The 20,253-nt window shown below is 40.2% G+C and overlaps 1 protein-coding gene across 1 annotated transcript in view; it reads left to right on the forward strand.

The window, feature by feature from the left end:
* The window catches only part of slc6a2 (solute carrier family 6 member 2), a 94,509-nt gene that overhangs the window by 30,796 nt on the left and 43,460 nt on the right, over nucleotides 1–20,253 (forward strand). Inside the window, exons 4-5 of the mRNA XM_034186346.1 lie at nucleotides 3,566–3,704; nucleotides 16,852–16,986. Coding sequence (XP_034042237.1) covers nucleotides 3,566–3,704; nucleotides 16,852–16,986 — 274 coding nt within the window. The remainder of the gene's footprint in view (nucleotides 1–3,565; nucleotides 3,705–16,851; nucleotides 16,987–20,253) is intronic.

Genomic DNA, 20,253 nt, shown 5'->3' on the forward strand with positions numbered 1-20,253 from the left:
AAGTTCAATGTAAGTACATGATATAATTGTAAATATGCTAAAATTACATGCATGACACAAGAAAGTGAAAACACTTATTTCCATTGTGGTCCATTTTAAAATCCAGTCACAAAATAGAAGTAATCGTAAAATAAAATAATAGTAATATTGATAATAATAATAAAAAGAATAATAATATTAATGTGTGAATATGTTAACAGCAACCTAAACAATTTATAAATACATTAAGACAGTAAAGTAACATAACTGTCAAAAAACATCATATTTCTTTCATGTTTGAGACCCTTATGTGGGATGGTATCCATCATTGACTGACAAAGTTCGATCCGTATCACACACACACACACACAAAAACAAAAAATGGTCAAATGCAGGAACTAAATACATACTCCTGACACTTGATTACATCTAATTTAGCTTATGAAAAGCCACTTCTAACAGGACTTTGACCTTGAAAACTTTTTCCAAGGTAAACTTTTGTGGAATTGTAAACTAGTGTTGGCAGAGGTTTGCGCTCTGTAAGCACGGTGCTCTAGTTGGGATAAGTGTTATTTACAGGGTGCTGTTTGCTTGACCATGGGGGTGTATGCAATATATTTTATTATATTAATGTTTTAAATTTGCAGTGTATTGTTGTGCATGACACAACTGTTGTAATTAGATTTACTACCTGAGGCAAAAATATGGGCATCGGTTATTGCGAAAACTTTGCATGCCTCTGTCTGTCCATCCGTCCGTCTGTTTGTCCATCTGTCTGTGCTCAGCATAAGTCCAGTCCTATTACTGCCAGGGTCTTCAAATTCACAGGCAACATTCTTGGGACACAAACCTTGGACAAGTTCAAAGCTGACTAACATTCACCTATTCTAAGGGGTCAAAAGGTCACATTTTTTCTATACACCTCTTTCATTGATTACATGCTCATATGGCTGAAGGTATTTTAGCATTGCACTATATTTGTAACTGTGGATGCTTTTATGTGCAGAGCCTTGAGTAGCAGACACGTTTCCCTACAGGGACACACATCTTATCGTATTGTATCATACAATACCCATTTTTTAATTAATAAAATTACAGTATTTAGACATTCCTTGTCTGTTACTTAGAAAATAAATGTTCTTTGTTTTGTTTCAAAAGCACTGGAAAAAATACACATTTTTAAAAATGGTATTTTATTGCAGGGGTGGTGGCCAAGTGGTTAATGCGCTTGGTTTCAGTTCAGAAGGTTCCGGGTTCAAATCCCACCCCTGCCACATTTCTCCATGTCATGTGGAGTTGCGTCAGGAAGGGCATCCGGTGTAAAACTTGTGCCAATTCAACATGCAGATCCACCTTGGATTTGCTGTGGCGACCCCAAGTGCAAACAAGGGAGCAGCCGAAGGGACTTACATGCTAGTACAATTTTTACACTGAACTATAGATAAAGTGGTGACTTTGTATTACTTTGATCAACTCAATCTAACTGTCTTGGCCTCACTTCATTGGCTGCCTGTATGTTTTTTTAGGGTTCATTTTAAAATTCTTATGTTTGTTTTTAAATCTTTTCATGGTCTTGTCCTGCCTTACCTCTCTGAGTTTAATCATTCCTATACCTTGTCGGTTTCTCAGGTCAGCAGACCAGCTGTTCCTGGAAGTACCAAGATCTAGAAGGAAGCACAGAGGGGACAGGGCTTTCTCTGTCATTGTTTCTAAATTGTGGAATAGCTTGCCCTTGTATGTTAGAGAGGCTCCTTCACTGTCCACTTTCAAATTTGTGTTAAAACCTATTTCTTTTCCTTGGCTTTTGGCCCCAATGAGGCCAAGTGTTTATTTGAATGTATGTTTGAATGTTTTAATGTACATCGCTTTGTGTCAGTTGTGGTTGTTTTAAAGTGCTTTATAAATAAATATGGTATGATATGGTATGTTATATTGTTGTCCTCTCGACCTACCTGCTATATATATATATATATATATATGTATATATATATATATATATATATATATATATATATATATATATATATATATATATATATATATATATATATATATATATGTACAGTAGTGTTCAGAATAATAGTAGTGCTATGTGACTAAAAAGATTAATCCAGGTTTTGGGTATATTTCTTATTGTTACATGGGAAACAAGGTACCAGTAGATTCAGTAGATTCTCACAAATCCAACAAGACCAAGCATTCATGATATGCACACTCTTAAGGCTATGAAATTGGGCTATTAGTACAAAAAGTAGAAAAGGGGGTGTTCACAGTAATAGTAGCATCTGCTGTTGATGCTACAAACTCAAAACTATTATGTTCAAACTGTTTTTTTTAGCAGTCCTGTGAATCACTAAACTAGTATTTAGCTGTATAACCACCATTTTTCATTATTTCTTCACATCTGCGAGGCATTAATTTTGTTGGTTTGGAACCAGGATTTTGCTTGTTTACTAGTGTGCTTGGTGTCATTGTCTTGTTGAAACACCCATTTCAAGGGCATGTCCTCTTCAGCATAAGGCAACATGACCTCTTCAAGTATTTTGACATATCCAAACTGATCCATGATACCTGGTATGCGATATATAGGCCCAACACCATAGTAGGAGAAACATGCCCATATCATGATGCTTGCACCACCATGCTTCACTGTCTTCACTGTGGACTGTGGCTTGAATTCAGAGTTTGGGGGTCATCTCACAAACTGTCTGTGGCCCTTGGACCCAAAAAGAACAATTTTACTCTCATCAGTCCAAAAAATATTCCTCCATTTCTCTTTAGGCCAGTTGATGTGTTCTTTGGCAAATTGTAACCGCTTCTGCACGTCTTTTATTTAACAGAGGGACTTTGCGGGGGATTCTTGCAAATAAATTAGCTTCACACAGGTGTCTTCTAACTGTCACAGCACTTACAGGTAACTCCAGACTGTCTTTGATCATCCTGGAGCTGATCAATGGGTGAGCCTTTGCCATTCTGGTTATTCTTCTCTCCATTTTGATGGGTTATTCTTCTATCCATTTTGATGGTTGTTTTCCATTTTCTTCCACGCATCTCTGTTTTTTTTTTGTCCATTTTAAAGCATTGGAGATCATTGTAGATGAACAGCCTATAATTTTTTGCACCTGCATATACGTTTTCCCCTCTCCAATCAACTTTTTGATCAAACTACACTGTTCTTCTGAACAATGTCTTGAACGTCCCATTTTCCTCAGGCTTTCAAAGAGAAAAGCATGTTCAACAGGTGCTGGCTTCATCCTTAAATAGGGGACACCTGATTCACACCTGTTTGTTCCACAAAATTGATGAACTCACTGACTGTATGCCACACTACTATTATTGTGAACACCCCCTTTTCTACTTTTTTTGTACTAATAGCCCAATTTCATAGCCTTAAGAGTGTGCATATCATGAATGCTTGGTCTTGTTGGATTTGTGAGAATCTACTAAACCCACTGGTACCTTGTTTCCCATGTAACAATAAGTAATATACTCAAAACCTGGATTAATCTTTTTAGTCACATAGCGCTACTATTATTCTGAACACTACTGTATATGTATAAATCCTTTCTGTATGTGTCTACTTCAGGCGGGGTGTATTGCATCTCCATAAGAGTAAGGGTATCCAGGACTTGGGCCTGCCTCAATGGCAGCTGTCATTGTGCCTTGTTGCGGTGGTCTTCATCCTCTACTTCAGCCTCTGGAAAGGTGTCAAGTCCTCAGGGAAGGTAAAGAGCTTGATCTTGAACTTGAACTGCAACTTTTTATTATCTGTACTTTCTGATGACTTGGTCACCATTTTAACATACATTCCAATTTTATATTTAATTTGCATTTGAATTTGTATTTAATCATATGCTCTTGACATTAAAATGCACACAGCAGAAGGTAAGCACTACAGAAGAAGAAAATGAACTCACTGAGTCTATTTTGAGTTGAGTTCAATTGCTCATGAAAGCAAATATCTAAACAGAAAATGATGCAGCAGAAACTCTCATTTAGGCATGTAAATGTGATAAAGAGGGCAGAGGATCTCCTCTTTGTTAGCAGATGAGCAATAAAATTATTGAAATGTTTAAAAAAACAATGTTTCTCAAAAAATGATTCATAGGGGTTTGCATATTTCTCTCTCTACAGGGCATAATATAATTAAACAATTCAAGGAATTGTGCACATGCAAATATGCAAGCCTAATGAACACCCATGATCTCTGATCCTTCAGTCTATGCTGCATAAAAACTGCCATTCAGTAATAGCTGATATAACAACATGGACAAAGGATTACTTTGGAAAATCTCTATCAAGCACTATAATAATGAGTCTTTTGTTCACCTTTTTCAGAAGCATCCTTGATTTCTCTGAGCTCAGAGATATCTGATTTAGATCATCACATATTGGAAATGTGTATTTTCGATAGACAAATCAGTATTCCAGATTATATTTGTAAGAAATGGATGATGTCTACTCTGGATCAATACTCAGGAAAAGATCCAACCAGCCTGTTATTAGCAACAAGTGTAAAAGGCAGGGTGTGTCATTGTATTGGGTTGTGTCAGTGCCCTTGGTAATTTGTACTTCTTTGACAGCACTATTAAGGCAGAAAGGTACATTGGGATTTTAGTGCAGCATATGATGCCTTAAAGATGACATCTTTTTCCTGTCCATGTATTTTTCATAAAGACAATGCAACAACTATGTTCTGCACACATTATAGAGACATGGCTGTAGAAGTAGAGGTTACAGGTACTGGACTGGGTTGCCTGCAGTTCTGACCTATCTCCAACAGAAAATGTGCTTTTGCATCTCAACTTTTTTGGAATGTGTTGCAGGAATGGATGGATATTAACAAATGAAATTAAGTTGACCACAAAAAACTGATACTCTGATTTTAGGCTGTAGGTGCGTGAAGGTAGGTGGGCTGCTTTATTGTGTACATCTGTTTGGGTTTCATTTACCTGTATAAAAAGTGTTATTCACATAAATTCAGCAAAACAGAAAAATGTAAAAATGTTGCCTGGTCTTGAGGAATCTCAGTTTCTGCTGCAACAATTTGGCACAAACAACATGACAGCATGGTTTCATCCTATGTTGTATCAATATTTCAAATTGGTGATGCAATGATGTAGGGAGTGTTTCCAGCACTTTGTTGAATCAAGGCAGTTCTAAAGATGAAAATGGTCTAACATGGTATGAGCAAGTTGTCTATAATCTATTAGCCAGTGAGTGTAAATGATTCTTCAGAAAGTATGTACAGAATCCAACGGCCTACAAGGCATAATAGCAAATCAGGCAGCAACAGTAACCAAATACATATACAAACCGCAAATGGAGACGTTATGCCCTGCTACTAATCACAAACATGTTACTACTTATGTTTGCTTTTAAATGTGGGGAACATTGGTGGCATGTCTCAGGTCATTAGGGAGTTTCTACAAGACATCAGGATCAAACAGGTTAGTTTAGGTCAGGTTAGGAAAGAGGGGATGGACTATCAACTCTGGCTTTCTCCATGATCAATGATGCGTCTATAAAACAAGTGATTACATGTGAGATTGTGTTTAGAGCTGAGTCTGACCATGACTGTCTCCCTGTTATAACTGTAAGTAATAAGCAGAAGATCCACTGATATTCTTTTCAGGATTAAGGTATGACTGGCATCTGCTATTGTCCATCAGTTGCCCAACTGGTGCAACCTAACTGACATAGAGATTGCCTCTCCAACAATGTAGAGGTCCAGAGGGGCTAAGTTCAGAAGTACTATTAAAGCCGCTATCAGTGTTGTCCTGTGATGCAAAGTCAGGCCACTCTTTGAACATGAGCCAGCATAGCCCTCATAGTTCCAAGCTCCATTCTGGTCTCCCAAACTATTGCAGCATAACTTATCTCATCACACTGGGACTAGCTCCCTATCTTCTTCCGACAATATGATGGCACTGTTGTAAACTGAGAATTGCATTATGACATTTCTCAGTTATGTGTCTCTTCCAGTTAAGTTTGTCATCTAAATATACACCAAGGAACTTAATCTACTCAGATAGTCTTAGCTTGATACCACCCAATTTTGGTAGAGCTAAATCGAATTTGGTTCTCTTATTTGTGAAGAGGACCATAACTCTTTTGTGTGGATTCACAGACAAACCATTGGGCACACACCACTTCTCTACTATCCTGAGAGCATTCTGCATGAGTTCTGAAAACAGTCCCTCTAACAGAACCCCTCAATAAAGACTGCTAAATCATCTGCTTACCCTTGGGTGTACAGTCTGAGATTATTTAACTCAGTTGGAAGGTTGTCCACAACAAGTAACCAGCAAAAGAGGAGAAATAACCCCTCCTTGAGAACACTTGCGCTTCACTACCATCATCACTGTACTGTAACCAAGTGAAGTAATTGCCCTTCTACAATGAGGCATTGCAACAATCCATCTGGTGACAGTGCTGTTCACACATTTGGACTATAGAGCTACTTTGATAGAATCAACTGATACATTATCAAATGCTCCCTGAATATCCAGAAAACAACCTAATCTGTACTGTCGATGAGATAGGGTTCTCTCACTTCTCATAACAAGGTCATGCAGGGCAGTCTCTGTGGCGAGCCCTGCTTGATATGCATGTTGCCATACACTGAGTGGTGACCTTTTAAGGACACCATCTCTGACATATCTATCAATTAGTTTCTCTTTCAAAAGGAATGATGTGAGACTGATAGGTCTTAATACTTTAGCTTCTTTCTAAGAAGGTTTGCCATGCTTGGGTAGAAAAATCACCCTAGCTAGTCTCCACAATTTGGGAACACAGCCATTAGCCAGACATGCCTGATATATGTTAGAGTATTGATTAGCACATACAAGCCCTTCTGTAGAAGAGCAGGGAACATCTTATCAATGCCAGTAATTTTGTAAGGGCCAAACAAATTGATTGCCCATTCCACTCTAGTTTTATTAACTATCTTACCCGCTATATTCCAGTCTTTCACAGTGGAGACACAAAGAGGCTCATCCACTGGGTGCTCCTCATTAGCCCTCGGGAAGTGTACCTGGAGCAGATTCTTTAGGACATTCACCTTGGTGTTCAGAATGCCCTGTGGTGGACAGACAAACTGCAGGTGATTGACTGAATGATCCTTTTCCAAGATTCTGTACAGTTTGGAGGAGGCACTTTGTCCCTCCACCTCTCCACAGAAGGATCTCCAGGAAAGTCTTTTGGCTTTCTTAATGGCTGCTTTATAACAATTTTTTAGTCTTACCATGTTGCCCCCATCTTTTTCCAGATGTTTGAGCTGCCTCTGCGCCACTTGGCCCTGACCTCTTCTCGTAGGCTGTCAACACAGCCTCTTGTAAATTGGAAGCTTCTGTTTCTATATCTTGTACCGTTTTAATTCTGACAGTTCTATCCCCCATGAGGGATGTCAGGGTCTTATGATGAAGTGCTGCTTTTGATACTGTTGACCATAAAATTTTATTACAGAGATTAGAGCATGCCATAGGTATTAAAGGCACTGCGCTGCGGTGGTTTGAATCATATTTGTCTAATAGATTACAATTTGTTCATGTAAATGGGGAATCTTCTTCACAGACTAAAGTTAATTATGGAGTTCCACAAGGTTCTGTGCTAGGACCAATTTTATTCACTTTATACATGCTTCCCTTAGGCAGTATTATTAGACGGTATTGCTTAAATTTTCATTGTTACGCAGATGATACCCAGCTTTATCTATCCATGAAGCCAGAGGACACACACCAATTAGCTAAACTGCAGGATTGTCTTACAGACATAAAGACATGGATGACCTCTAATTTCCTGCTTTTAAACTCAGATAAAACTGAAGTTATTGTACTTGGCCCCACAAATCTTAGAAACATGGTGTCTAACCAGATCCTTACTCTGGATGGCATTACCCTGACCTCTAGTAATACTGTGAGAAATCTTGGAGTCATTTTTGATCAGGATATGTCATTCAAAACGCATATTAAACAAATATGTAGGACTGCTTTTTTGCATTTACGCAATATCTCTAAAATCAGAAAGGTCTTGTCTCAGAGTGATGCTGAAAAACTAATTAATGCATTTATTTCCTCTAGGCTGGACTATTGTAATTCATTATTATCAGGTTGTCCTAAAAGTTCCCTAAAAAGCCTTCAGTTAATTCAAAATGCTGCAGCTAGAGTACTGACGGGGACTAGAAGGAGAGAGCATATCTCACCCATATTGGCCTCTCTTCATTGGCTTCCTGTTAATTCTAGAATAGAATTTAAAATTCTTCTTCTTACTTATAAGGTTTTGAATAATCAGGTCCCATCTTATCTTAGGGACCTCGTAGTACCATATCACCCCAATAGAGCGCTTCACTCTCAGACTGCAGGCTTACTTGTAGTTCCTAGGGTTTGTAAGAGTAGAATGGGAGGCAGAGCCTTCAGCTTTCAGGCTCCTCTCCTGTGGAACCAGCTCCCAATTCAGATCAGGGAGACAGACACCCTCTCTACTTTTAAGATTAGGCTTAAAACTTTCCTTTTTGCTAAAGCTTATAGTTAGGGCTGGATCAGGTGACCATGAACCATCCCTTAGTTATGCTGCTATAGACGTAGACTGCTGGGGGGTTCCCATGATGCACTGTTTCTTTCTCTTTTTGCTCTGTATGCACCACTCTGCATTTAATCATTAGTGATCGATCTCTGCTCCCCTCCACAGCATGTCTTTTTCCTGGTTCTCTCCCTCAGCCCCAACCAGTCCCAGCAGAAGACTGCCCCTCCCTGAGCCTGGTTCTGCTGGAGGTTTCTTCCTGTTAAAAGGGAGTTTTTCCTTCCCACTGTAGCCAAGTGCTTGCTCACAGGGGGTCGTTTTGACCGTTGGGGTTTTACATAATTATTGTATGGCCTTGCCTTACAATATAAAGCCCCTTGGGGCAACTGTTTGTTGTGATTTGGCGCTATATAAAAAAATTGATTGATTGAATATCCCAGTCTGTCCCACTTGGGTTTCTATAAGTTACTGGTTCTGTAATTCCTGCCTTCAATATGAAGTGGAGTTATCCATGGTCTGACATTGACTCTTCCTTGGAAACAGACCAGTTACTGACTATACCTCTACTTCTATGGACCTCTAGATCCATAGAACCTACTGTACTATCAGTGTCCTCATCTTTGTTAGAAATACATAAAGTTGGTTCATTGCCCTGATTAAACACAACGAGATTATTGGCCACCAGAAATTCTAGTAAGACCCTACCCCTAGGATTTGTATTTGAGCCTCCCCAGCCTATGTGGTGAGCATTGGCATCACAACCAAGCAGGATAGGGAGATGTCTCTTTCTACAATAGTTAACTATACTAACTGGGGATGCACCGATCCTGAAAGCAGTATCGGGTATCGGCCCGATCCCGTATTCATTTATTCGTACTTATAATCATAAAACATCTCCGGTACTACGTCACCCGATCCCCTTTACAGCAGCGTGATGTCAACCACTCAATGGGGGATTTTCAAGCACAGGTGCCGTAATTTCTGAACTATAAGCCATTACTTTTTTCATATGTTTTGAACACTGCTGCTTAAACAATGATGTAGCTAATTTATGAAGTTTTACAGGCACACACAGAGTAAATAATAAAGTCTTACCTGTTTCAGTGGAATTCATCATCACACAATCCTGAAGAAAAATAATCCACATAAAGCCTCCTGAGTTTAGAAAACAACATCTGAAAATACTTTAATTCCTTGTCATGGCTGAAAAAAGTTCCTCCATGACTTTGGCACTTTATGCCAGTTCCTCCTTCAGAACTCAGATCATGGTTTCAGCGGTGGAGACTGTCCATCAGGTTGGTGAGTTTCAGTCTTTGGTGTGGGTGATCAGGCCACTGGGAGACCAGCTCAGTCCGCTACAGGTGTAATCCGTTTGTTGAATATCTGTGGCGCTGCGATCGGACACTCCACTCGCCTCCACGAGCTGCAATTTGCACCGGAAGTAGAAGTCACTGCACCTCATTAATGGCTCAGTTACTACAAGCAACGGGCTATTCTGTCTGAATGCGAGGGAATTATCCCATGATTCACAAAGAAAAAATAAAATAAAATAATGTTAAAATTACTCCATTTTGCCTCAGTGTGGTGTGAGACGCCATGCGGCACCATGTGTGCGTGTGCACGCATATCATGCTCATCAATAATTACATGTTCCACCTTTGGGGGAAAAAAAAAAAAATCACGTTTTTTATTTGTGTATGTTACCTCTACATATTTAATTAAAAGTTTAAAAAAAATTGTGTGGAGAGTGAAAGGTTGTTTAGCTCAGTGTCACACATTGTAGGTAAAACCAGAAACAGTCGCACAGCTGATGATACAGCTTCTTTTCATCAATAAAAATCTGCTCTCACATTTAGAAACAAAGGCTTAATCCTCAGACATAAATAATATTATTGATGGATAGTTTTAGTTCAGTTAGTGTTGTGAATTTTGTAGTGCTGAAGTCCACAGGTTACATTTAAGTGTTTATATCTGGCAGAGTCATGTTATTAAGAAACACACGATTAATGTTGAAGGACAATTTGTTGTAGTCAAAAAGTGAAGTTACATGATTTAAGTAAAATGTTTGTAAATAAAAACAAAGGTAATGATATTGTTAGCAGTTACAGTCAAAAAGTAAGGAACAACTGATGAACAAAGAGGTCTTTGCTGGTCATCACAGTATAGATAACAACCTACAAGTCTCCCCCACCACCAGAGACACGGGAGCGCTTGTTCATTTCTTTGTGGGCTGCTGAGCACTTCCTGACATGGAGTCAACAGCACATTTTTCGCTTACCATCAGTGGGCATGACAGCTTTAAAGGAGTACCCTGCGAGGTACCAGGAAGTGGCGAATGTTCAGCTCCCACCTCCAAAGAGGCAGGTGCTGACGCACCATCCCCAGTCCCAGTCATTTTTTTTCTGCTGCCATGAGGAGGTGGCAAAACTTTGCTCCAGGGAGAGTCCTCCCACACCTTCCAACAATGGACAGACATGATTCCCTTCAGAATTGCTGTCAGGGTTAGCATAATCTGAAGCCGAAGTCTCAGTCACAGCACTCCCTTCCTGCTCTTAGTTCCCCGCATGCAGGGCATGAGATGTTCCCATAGTATTAAGGACCCGGTCTCTGAATTGCTACTCATGATTGTTTTAGTCAATTTGCTGTAGGCTGAGGGCCCACAATTAACGGATGCTGACTACATCTGGGTGTGAATTCAGAGTTTTCCATCTCCTAGATGGGTGGACTAACGAGTCCCACCTGCACAGCCATTTTGGTCCATGGCCTACCAGGAAGCCCAGAACAAGTACCAGCCATACACGCCAGCCTGCCAGCCCGCCAGCCCCAATCGTTGACCAAGACCAACAGGCCTGCCCGCACAGCTACCCAAGTCCACGGCAACCAAAAGAAGCTCTCCCATCCCTAAGGAGAATGAAAGCGCCCCACCAGAAGTTTCTAACCAGAACCAGCCAGTCGACCAGCCCCGGTCATTGACCAATGCCAGCAGGACCCACCAACACTGCCAGCCCCAGCCCAAGCCAACCAGAAGACGCCCCCTCACCACCAAAGAGGAACAAGAGGTGGCCTCCCAGGAAGCCTCGAACCAGAACCAGCCATGCAGGCCAGCCCACCAGCCCAGTCTCTGACCATGGCCACCAGGACCTGCCCACACAGCCAGTCTCAGCCCAAGGCAGTCAATGGAAGCCCTCCGAACTTCCAAAGGAAAAGGAGTTGCCACAAAACTGTATTTTCACTATTGCGAATGAAGAGGTCAGTGCAGCAGAGACAGTTCATTAAAAACATGAAAGAATAGCAATCAAATTGTTTGAAGTTGTCTGCGTTAAAGTCCACCAATGTCTAAAAAATTGATGTGTGGAGTTTCAAGGTACTTGGTTTGTCTGCCTATGTTTCTTCCAGCTGCTCTGGTTTCTTTCCAACTTGAATGCACATTAGTTTCTTTTTCTTGTAGACATTAATTCAGATCAGGAAGAGCATCTGGCAGAAAATGTATGTCAAATCTAATGGAAATAAGTTATTGAGTAATGTACAGAGGATTTGATGACAGAGAAAATGTTTGACAGACTGAAAATCAGAGATATGAGAAATGTCGCTTCCAACCCTGCCGAACTGGAAATTTCAGAGTGAAGCAAGGGCATAGTTGTTGAGTATTGTTATGTGATAGTGAGGCAGGGGAAGTCAAAGTACATATACAGTGCATCTGTAAAGTATTCAGAGTGCTTCAGAACAACCTTATTCCAAAATGGACAAAATTCCGTTTTTTTCCTCGAAATTTGACACACAATACCCCATAATGACAACGTGAAAAAGTTTTTTTCTTTTTATATATTTTTGCAAATGTATTAAAAATGAAAAAATAAGACATCATATGTACCTAAGTATTCACAGCCTTTGCCATGAAGCTCAAAATTCAGCTCAGGTGCATCCTGTTTCCACTTATCATCCTTGACATGTTTCTCCAGCTTAATTGGAGTCCACCTGGCATAAATTCAGTTGATTGGATATAATTTGGAAAGGCACATGCCTGTTTACATATAAAGTCAGAGTACAAACCAAAGCATGAAGTCAAAGGAATTGTGTGTAGACCTCTGAGACAGGGTTGCCCGAGGCACAAATCTGGGGAAGGGTACAGAAATATTTCTGCTGCTTTGAAGGTTCCAATGAGCACAGTGGCCTCCATCATCCATAAATGAAAAAATTTGGGGTCCATCAGGACTCTTCTCAGAGCTGGCTGCCCATCTAAACTGAGCGATCAGGGGAGAAGGGCCTTAGTCACAGAACTGACCAAGAACCTGATGGTCACAGTGTCAGAGGTCCAGCATTCCTCTATGGAGAGAAGAGAACCTTTCCAGAAGGACAACCACCTCTGCAGGAATCCACCAATTAGGCCTGTATGGTAGGGTGGCCAGACAGAAGCCACTCCTTAGTAAAAGGCACATGGCAGCCAACCTGGTGTTTGCCAAAAGGCACCTGAAGGACTCTCAGACCATGAGAAACAAAATTCTCTGGTCTGATGAGACAACGATTGAACTCTTTGTGAATACCAGGCATCATATTTGAAGGAAACCAGGCACTATCCATACAGTGAAGCATGGTGGTAGCAGCATCATGCTGTGGGGATGTTTTTCAGTGGCAGGAAACGGGAGACTAGCCAGGATTGAGGGAAAGATGAATGCAGCAACGTACGGAGACATATTGGATGAAAACCTGCTCCAGAGTGCTCTTTTTTTTTTTTTTTTTTCAAAGTGACAAAGTTTTTTAATTCGGCACACAAAATATTCAAATAGAAAAAAATGAACAATTCCACAAACAAACACAGACAAAACTAGTGAGTCTGAAAGGGTGTGGGCTGAAGCAAAGCTTATTAGCGCCCACCCCTGCTAGTACAAGTCCAACAATTCTAATCAGTCATATTTACATAAATATAAATTCACTACTACATGTCGACACACAGACATACACATCAATATACTATTCACTTATAATTATATTTATATAGTACCAGATCATAAGAAAGTCGAATCAAGGCACTTTACGCCAGTAAGGACTAACCTTACCAACCCCCAGAGCAAGCACTAGGCAACTGTGGTGAGGAAAAACTCCCTATAAGGAAGAAACCTCAAGCAGACCAGGCTCTTGGGGGTGACCCTCTGCTTGGGCTGTGCCACATATACCTATATACATACGTATATACTTTACAAACATAAATATATACATACATACATATACACAGTCACTTATATACATATACATATACACCTACCCATATCTATATATCTACATATGCATATACATACCCACACATTCAAATATACAATAAGTCCCACTTATAAATTGAACATTCCATATAAATCAAATTATATTTGCTTCTTTATGATACTTAGACATAATGTTCTTTTTGAGTAGTTTCTTAAATCTTACTAAGGTACTACTCATTCTAACCTCTGTTGAACATTTGTTCCATTTCCTCACCCCAACCACAGACACACAAAAACCCTTTACATTTGTTCTTACTGGTGGTTTCATAAAAATTGCACAACCTCTTAAACTATATCTGGATTCCCTCAATCGGAACAGACTCTGGACATGTCTCGGTAAGGCTTGGTTTTTCGCTCGAAATAAAGTTTGAATTGTAATGTAATCGACCAAATCAATGAATTTTAATAAATTTAGAGACACAAATAGAGAATGAGTTGGTTCACGATATTGTTTATTGCAGATGATTCATATGGCTCGTTTTTGCAAAAGGAATATTGGATTGGTATTTGATTTATAAGTGTTTCCCCATGACCTCAGACTGGAGAAATGGTTCACCTTTCAACAGAACAATGACCCTAAGCACACAGGAGTGGCTTCATGACAACTATGTGAATGTCCTAGAGTGGCTCAACCAGAGCTTAGACTTGAATCTGATTGAACAACTCTGGAAAGATGTGAAAATGGCTGTGCACCGAAGCTCCCCATCCAACCTGATGGAGCTTGAGACGTGCTGCAAAGAGGAATGGGCAAAAAGCATCAACTAAGTATTGTGAGGAAGTGTGTGAATACCTATGTGGTTTCTTATTATTATGATTCTCACCAAATTTGCCTCACAGATAGATACTGGGGCATAGAAGACTCCACTCCACATCTGGATCCAGATTCTGGATCAAGATTTCATTTTATATAGGCTTTTAAGGATTATGTCAAAACTACACGGATTCTCACCAAATTTGCACCACAGATACATATTACGCCATGGAAGACTCCATTAAATTTTGGCGGTGATCTGGATCCGGATCCAGATTCTGGATCAAAGTTCACTTGATAGGCTTTTAAAGATTCTGTCAAAACTACTGCATGGATTCTCACCAAATTTGCACCACAGATAGATATTACGGCATGGAAGACTCCGCTGAATTTGGGAGGTGATCTGGATCTGGATTCTGGATCAAGAGTTCACCTTATATAGGCTTTGAAGGATTATGTCAAAACTTCTTCACAGATTCTCATCAAATTTGCCCCACAGATAGATATTGGGGCATGGAAGACTCCATTGAATTTTGGAAGTGATTTGGATCCAGATCCAAATTCTGGATCAAGATTTGACTTTATATAGGCTTTGAAGGATTCTGTCAAAACTACTTCACAGATTCTCACTAAATTTGCACCACATATAGATATCAGGGTATGGAAGACTCCACTGAGATTTGGAGGTGATCTGGATCCTGATTGGCAGAAGTCAGAAATCTCTGATAAATTTGCAAAAATAAAAACTAGAAGCACTCAGAGAGTGCAAACCTCCGCCAAGGCCATGGGGTCACTGACGCCATAACATCTACACGCCGTGGAATCATTGAACCTAAAAAAGTGTAACGATATTTGCTCAGTAGTAAAAAAAAGTTTCATCTGCTGTGACTGGATAGCATGTATCCTTAGCGCTTGGCATCACAGTTTATTGCAACTTGCACATTTCCCAGAAGCTACTGTCATCTGAGCACTGATATTGATATTGCATGTGCTTATAGACAAAAAGAAATAAGAGACAAAATTCAATTTATTATTCAACTAAACTGCAAATATATGAATTTTTTTTTAACATTTATGAAACACTTCTCTAACGAGGCCATAGGGTCACTGACCATAAAGAGTTTCCCTCCTTGGCACAGTGATCTATTTCTTTTTGTCTGTTTCTCTACAATTGTATATAATCATCATTAGATTATTAATATATAAACAAAAATAAATTTAAGAAATATTACAATTTGAAAACAAATGCACCCGAACATGATGACAGCTGCAACTGCTTAATGCTAACTTTTAACATTGAAAATGCCATAGACATGCTAACACGTTAGCATCGTGATCCGGATCGTGATCCGGATCACCACTAAAATTTAATTACTCGTTCCTCTTGTCATTTCCAACCACTCCACAAAATTTCATCAAAATCTGTTCAAAACTTTTTGAGTTATCCTGCTGACAAACAGACAAACAAACAAACAAACCCGACCGAAAACATAACCTCCTTGGCAGAGGTAACAACCCTTTTTATGCTGTCTTTATGGGGTGTTGTGAGTAGAATTTTGAGGGGGAAAAATAAATTTACTCCATTTTAGAATAAGGCTGTTATTTTGTTTTGTTTGGACATAACAAAATGTGGAAGCATTGTGAACACTTTCTGGATGCAGTGTATATGTACAAGGTATTTTGGATTTGTTTGAGCGTGCATGTGGAAATGGTTTGAGATGCTATCCTGCAGACATGTTTGGTGTTAGGCCACAAATTGGTTCCAGGAAATGTAAGCTGTAGCGTTGCGCATAACTTGGACTGCAGAATATTCCCTTATGTGCTATATTTCAGGTAAGCCAGTGTACTAGGGGTTGGACTGCCATTATGTAGATGTGGATTTGATTCCTGGTCATGCCTTCTGTCTCTGTGCATGATCCAAACCCTTCATCATCACTGTCCCAATCCACCTGACTATCAGTGGGTTCCGGCACTGGCTCATGACATAACATTCGATGGATTGTCCTGAACAAAAAGATTTGTGGACTCGTGTTTGTTTCACACTAAGCTAAATAAGCTCCCACAGTAATAGTCCTCAAGGCCTGGATTGGAATAAAAAAGGGCAGGGGAAAGTGCTATTTAGTGAATTTATGCTGCAAAGGCTTTAAAATCCTGGCAGAAGACAAAGGATAGACTTTACATGGATATTCATAAAAAGCAAGAGGACTATTTATTAATTGACTACAGACTGCTCAACATCATACTGCTTATTGACAAAATGGTTGAATAAAGGACAAAAATTTGTATTGTTACATTTCTAGCTGTTTGCTTGCATATCCTTTCATTCCCATGTTTTTGTGTACTCAGGTGGTGTACATAACAGCTACAATGCCCTATGTGGTTCTTTTTGTGCTGTTGATTCGAGGTATCACTCTACCTGGATCCATGGATGGCATCAGGGCCTACCTCCACATTGACTTCAAGCGGCTCAACAACCTGGAGGTTAGAGATACCCTGGTTTACCCCCCCCCCCCCTCAAAAAAACCAAAAAAACAATAAATGTTATTTCAAAAAGGTAATATCAGCACCTGATTGTAATCACAATTAGGCACAAAAGCAGTATGTACAAAAACATCTACTTGTGCATGAAAACAGCTGATTTCAATGATTAGCTCATCTACCTGCCTGAAGCGTTGAACTAAATAGAATCAGCTGGTTTACTGGGTGGATGGAAGAACTATGAGGTTACAGTTTTATTCAGGCCAGGTTTTTCCACCGCTGCTTTCATGGATGCTGCTTTTGTACCATATGATTACAGTAACCTGCTGACATCACCTTTTTGAATTTTAAGTCTTGGAGGAGACAAAATGTGCAGAGGCTCTCCAGTTTGTCAACAAATTCATGAGAAAGTTACTGAAATGTTTAAAAACATGTTCCTCAAAGAAACTTGGGAAGGCATTTGCATATTTCTCTCTCTGCATTTTATGATTAATTACCGGTTCAGAAGAAAACGTTGCCACACCTGGATGACTTCAGCAGCTTCAGGTAGGTGGCACTGACATCGCATCTAATCAAGATCCTGGAAAGGCTGGTCTTTGCACATCTCCACCCCCTGGTGAAATCATCAATGGATCCACTTCAGTTTGCATGCCAGCCTGCCATCGGAGTGGACGATGCTGTCATCTACCTCCAACATAGAGCGCTGTCTCAACTAGAAAAGCCTGGGCGCCTGTGAGAATCATGCTTGTTGATTTATCCAGTGCTTTCAATATACAGCCAGTGCTTTTGAGGAACAAGCTGGAGATCACGGGTGTGGATCCCCATCTCTCATCTTGGTGTACCTCACAGAAGGCTCGGGACTATGTCTCTGACATGGTCATCTGCAGCAGGTGGGCCCCGCAAGGAACCATCTTGGTTCCCTTTCTCTTCACTGCAGACGTCATGTACAACTCTTTCAACTGTCACCTGCAAAAGTTCTCTGATGACTCTGCAATCATCTGTCCCATCAATGATGAGGATGACAGAGAGTACAGAGGGGTGACCCAGGACTTTGTGGATTGGTGTCAGTGGAACGCCTCCACATCAATGTACGGAAAACCAAAGAGTCGGTGAAGATCCAGGGAATGGATTTTGAGATATTGGACTCTTACAAGTACCTGGGTGTTCACCTAAACAGTAAACTACAAAGTAAATTTTGCTGAGTAAAATTTACTCTGCTGGGATAACATTTGGTCCCAGTCCAAATAGAGTTAAATATACTCTATCACAGTGCTAAATCAGCTCTATAACAGGGTAAAAACAACTCTTATTGGAGTAGAAACACTTGATAGGACAAGACGGTAGAGCTGATTTCAATGTACAATAGAGTGCATTTTACTCTATTTAAACTGGGACCAAATGTTATCCCAGCAGAGTAAATTTTACTCAGCAAAATTTACTGTGTAGACTGGTCAAACAACTGCACTTTATAAGAGATGTCAGAGCAGACTCTACCTGCTGAGTTGACTCAGGTCCTTTGGAGGGGGACTCCTGAAGACCCTCTTTGACTTTGCAGTGGCATTAGCCATTTTTTATGGAGTGGTCTGCTGGAGCAGCAGTATCACAAGGAGGAGACAAAGTGATTAGGAAGGCCAGCTCTGTCCTGGGAAGTCCCTTGGACTCAGTGCAGGAGGTGGGAGAAAGGAGGATGACGGCTAAGCTGTCATCCCTGCTGGAGAACGCCCCCCACTCCATGCGTGACACCCTGACTGTTCTAGAAATCTCCTTCAGTGTCTCCTAATTTCCTGCTTTTAAACTCAGATAAAACTGAAGTTATTGTACTTGGCCCCACAAATCTTAGAAACATGGTGTCTAACCAGATCCTTACTCTGGATGGCATTACCCTGACCTCTAGTAATACTGTGAGAAATCTTGGAGTCATTTTTGATCAGGATATGTCATTCAAAGCGCATATTAAACAAATATGTAGGACTGCTTTTTTGCATTTACGCAATATCTCTAAAATTAGAAAGGTCTTGTCTCAGAGTGATGCTGAAAAACTAATTCATGCATTTATTTCCTGTAGGCTGGACTATTGTAATTCATTATTATCAGGTTGTCCTAAAAGTTCCCTTAAAAGCCTTCAGTTAATTCAAAATGCGGTGACAAAGTTTTATCTGTGTTTGTTTGTGGAATTGTTCATTTTTTTTCTATTTGAATATTTTGTGTGCCGAATAAAACTTTGTCACATTGTCACAAAATGCTGCAGCTAGAGTACTAAGGGGGACTAGAAGGAGAGAGCATATCTCACCCATATTGGCCTCTCTTCATTGGCTTCCTGTTAATTCTAGAATAGAATTTAAAATTCTTCTTCTTACTTATAAGGTTTTGAATAATCAGGTCCCATCTTATCTTAGGGACCTCATAGTACCATATCACCCCAATAGAGCGCTTCGCTCTCAGACTGCAGGCTTACTTGTAGTTCCTAGGGTTTGTAAGAGTAGAATGGGAGGCAGAGCCTTCAGCTTTCAGGCTCCTCTCCTGTGGAACCAGCTCCCAATTCAGATCAGGGAGACAGACACCCTCTCTACTTTTAAGATTAGGCTTAAAACTTTCCTTTTTGCTAAAGCTTATAGTTAGGGCTGGATCAGGTGACCCTGAACCATCCGTTACTTATGCTGCTATAGACTTAGACTGCTGGGGGGTTCCCATGATGCACTGAGTGTTTCTTTCTCTTTTTGCTCTGTATGCACCACTCTGCATTTAATCATTAGTGATTGATCTCTGCTCCCCTCCACAGCATGTCTTTTTCCTGGTTCTCTCCCTCAGCCCCAACCAGTCCCAGCAGAAGACTGCCCCTCCTTGAGCCTGGTTCTGCTGGAGGTTTCTTCCTGTTAAAAGGGAGTTTTCCTTCCCACTGTCGCCAAGTGCTTGCTCACAGGGGGTCGTTTTGACCGTTGGGGTTTTTACATAATTATTGTATGGCCTTGCCTTACAATATAAAGCGCCTTGGGGCAACTGTTTGTTGTGATTTGGCGCTATATAAATAAAATTGATTGATTGATTGATTGACAGGCTGCTCCACCCAAAGTGCATGAAGGAGCGATACCACAGGTCCTTCCTTCCTGTTGCTGTCAGACTCCACAGCCAACAATGTTCCCAGTAGATCACTCGAATCACTCAAATCATTAATATCATTAAAGTAACAATTTTTTATCCATTTGCAATAATACTACACATTCTGTGCAATAATACTTGTACACTTGTGTACAACATCATTTGAACACTCGT

Source organism: Thalassophryne amazonica, chromosome 2 (assembly GCF_902500255.1).
Source record: "Thalassophryne amazonica chromosome 2, fThaAma1.1, whole genome shotgun sequence".
NCBI classification, from domain to species: domain Eukaryota; kingdom Metazoa; phylum Chordata; class Actinopteri; order Batrachoidiformes; family Batrachoididae; genus Thalassophryne; species Thalassophryne amazonica.